Below are 1,200 nucleotides of genomic sequence, written 5' to 3' on the forward strand. Positions count from 1 at the left end.
GAATATGTGAATTTCTAATACCTCTTGTAAAATTTGTTTTGTATGCCAATATTATGAATAGATTTTGTCTGATATATGGTGCTTGTCAAAATGTTTGTTGCCGCTGCACTTGCCAGTTGATTGCCAGTAGATGTTACACTGCTTGTGAAAGTCAATAATGAAGAAATTCTTAGTATTCTTAGATCAATTTAGCAGTATGGCATGGAGCTTCATCTTACATAAAAGTTTGATTCTTGAATGATTTGTTGTTCACACAAAAGCTCCAGATAGATACCTTTATTTACTGGAACATTTTTTGGTAACACAACTAATTCCCCCATACTGGTACCCAAAAGCACTCCATACCATTATAAAGTCTGCCCTTATCTTCTGTTACTGATTGGTAACAGTTAGTTTCTTTTGAGTGGCATGGTGCATAAATTTGAAGTCCTCCTTCAGCCTTTGACTCTCAGTATGTAGTGATACCTTAGCCAACGCATTTGAGTTGCTTTCTTTCAATTGGAGGCAGGTCGTAAGACTACGTGGAGATGTTATCCTTTGCCTCTTCCTCTCCATCAGCCTTGTGAAACTTCTTGGTTCACCACCACACCAGTGATATTGGTTATTTCTTTCTTTATTTATCTAGCTTTGTAAAGTGATGTTATAGCAGCAGTTTGGTTCCCTGAGAGACCTTTAACCTTCTCTTTAACCATTACCATGTTTGCACTATAGCCCTTTGAAGGAGTAGGTATCATATAATAGAAAAAGAAAGCAGTTACTGTGACAGCTTATGAATATTAACCATACCGTCTGAGGGTGTTTCTGATTTTATCAAAATGATTGGTGCGGGTTCTTTGTCAACAGATATTTTTATGAGCACTGACTGCTGTTTGGATATCTGAATAACACAAGATTTCCAAAAATGATAAAATTAGATATTACCCCTCTTGTCTTCTACAGGTGATGAAGACAGTTCAGTTGAAGCTTTGGCTTGGTGCAATGGCAGGTTGTTTAGTGCTGGTCTTCATGGCTTTTTGCTGGAGTATGACCTTGCCTCTTGTACTGTCAGATCTCGCACAGCAGTCACTGGGGGGCCTACGTGGTGTCTTGCTCTCTCACCCAACAAACAGAAGTTGGCTGTAAGTTGTATGTTTGTATTTTCTTGTATATATGTTCATCAGTGAATGGTGTAGAAAATATATATATATTTTTAGAAATATG

The 1,200-nt window shown here is 37.5% G+C and overlaps 1 protein-coding gene across 1 annotated transcript in view; it reads left to right on the forward strand.

Moving 5' to 3' along the window:
- The window catches only part of LOC119588001 (U3 small nucleolar RNA-associated protein 4 homolog), a gene marked incomplete at its 3' end in the record, with an annotated part of 8,988 nt that overhangs the window by 3,387 nt on the left and 4,401 nt on the right, over positions 1–1,200 (forward strand). The window contains 1 exon segment of the mRNA XM_037936720.1: positions 940–1,118. Coding sequence (XP_037792648.1) covers positions 940–1,118 — 179 coding nt within the window.

This window comes from Penaeus monodon, chromosome 23 (genome assembly GCF_015228065.2).
Source record: "Penaeus monodon isolate SGIC_2016 chromosome 23, NSTDA_Pmon_1, whole genome shotgun sequence".
In the NCBI taxonomy this organism is placed as follows: domain Eukaryota; kingdom Metazoa; phylum Arthropoda; class Malacostraca; order Decapoda; family Penaeidae; genus Penaeus; species Penaeus monodon.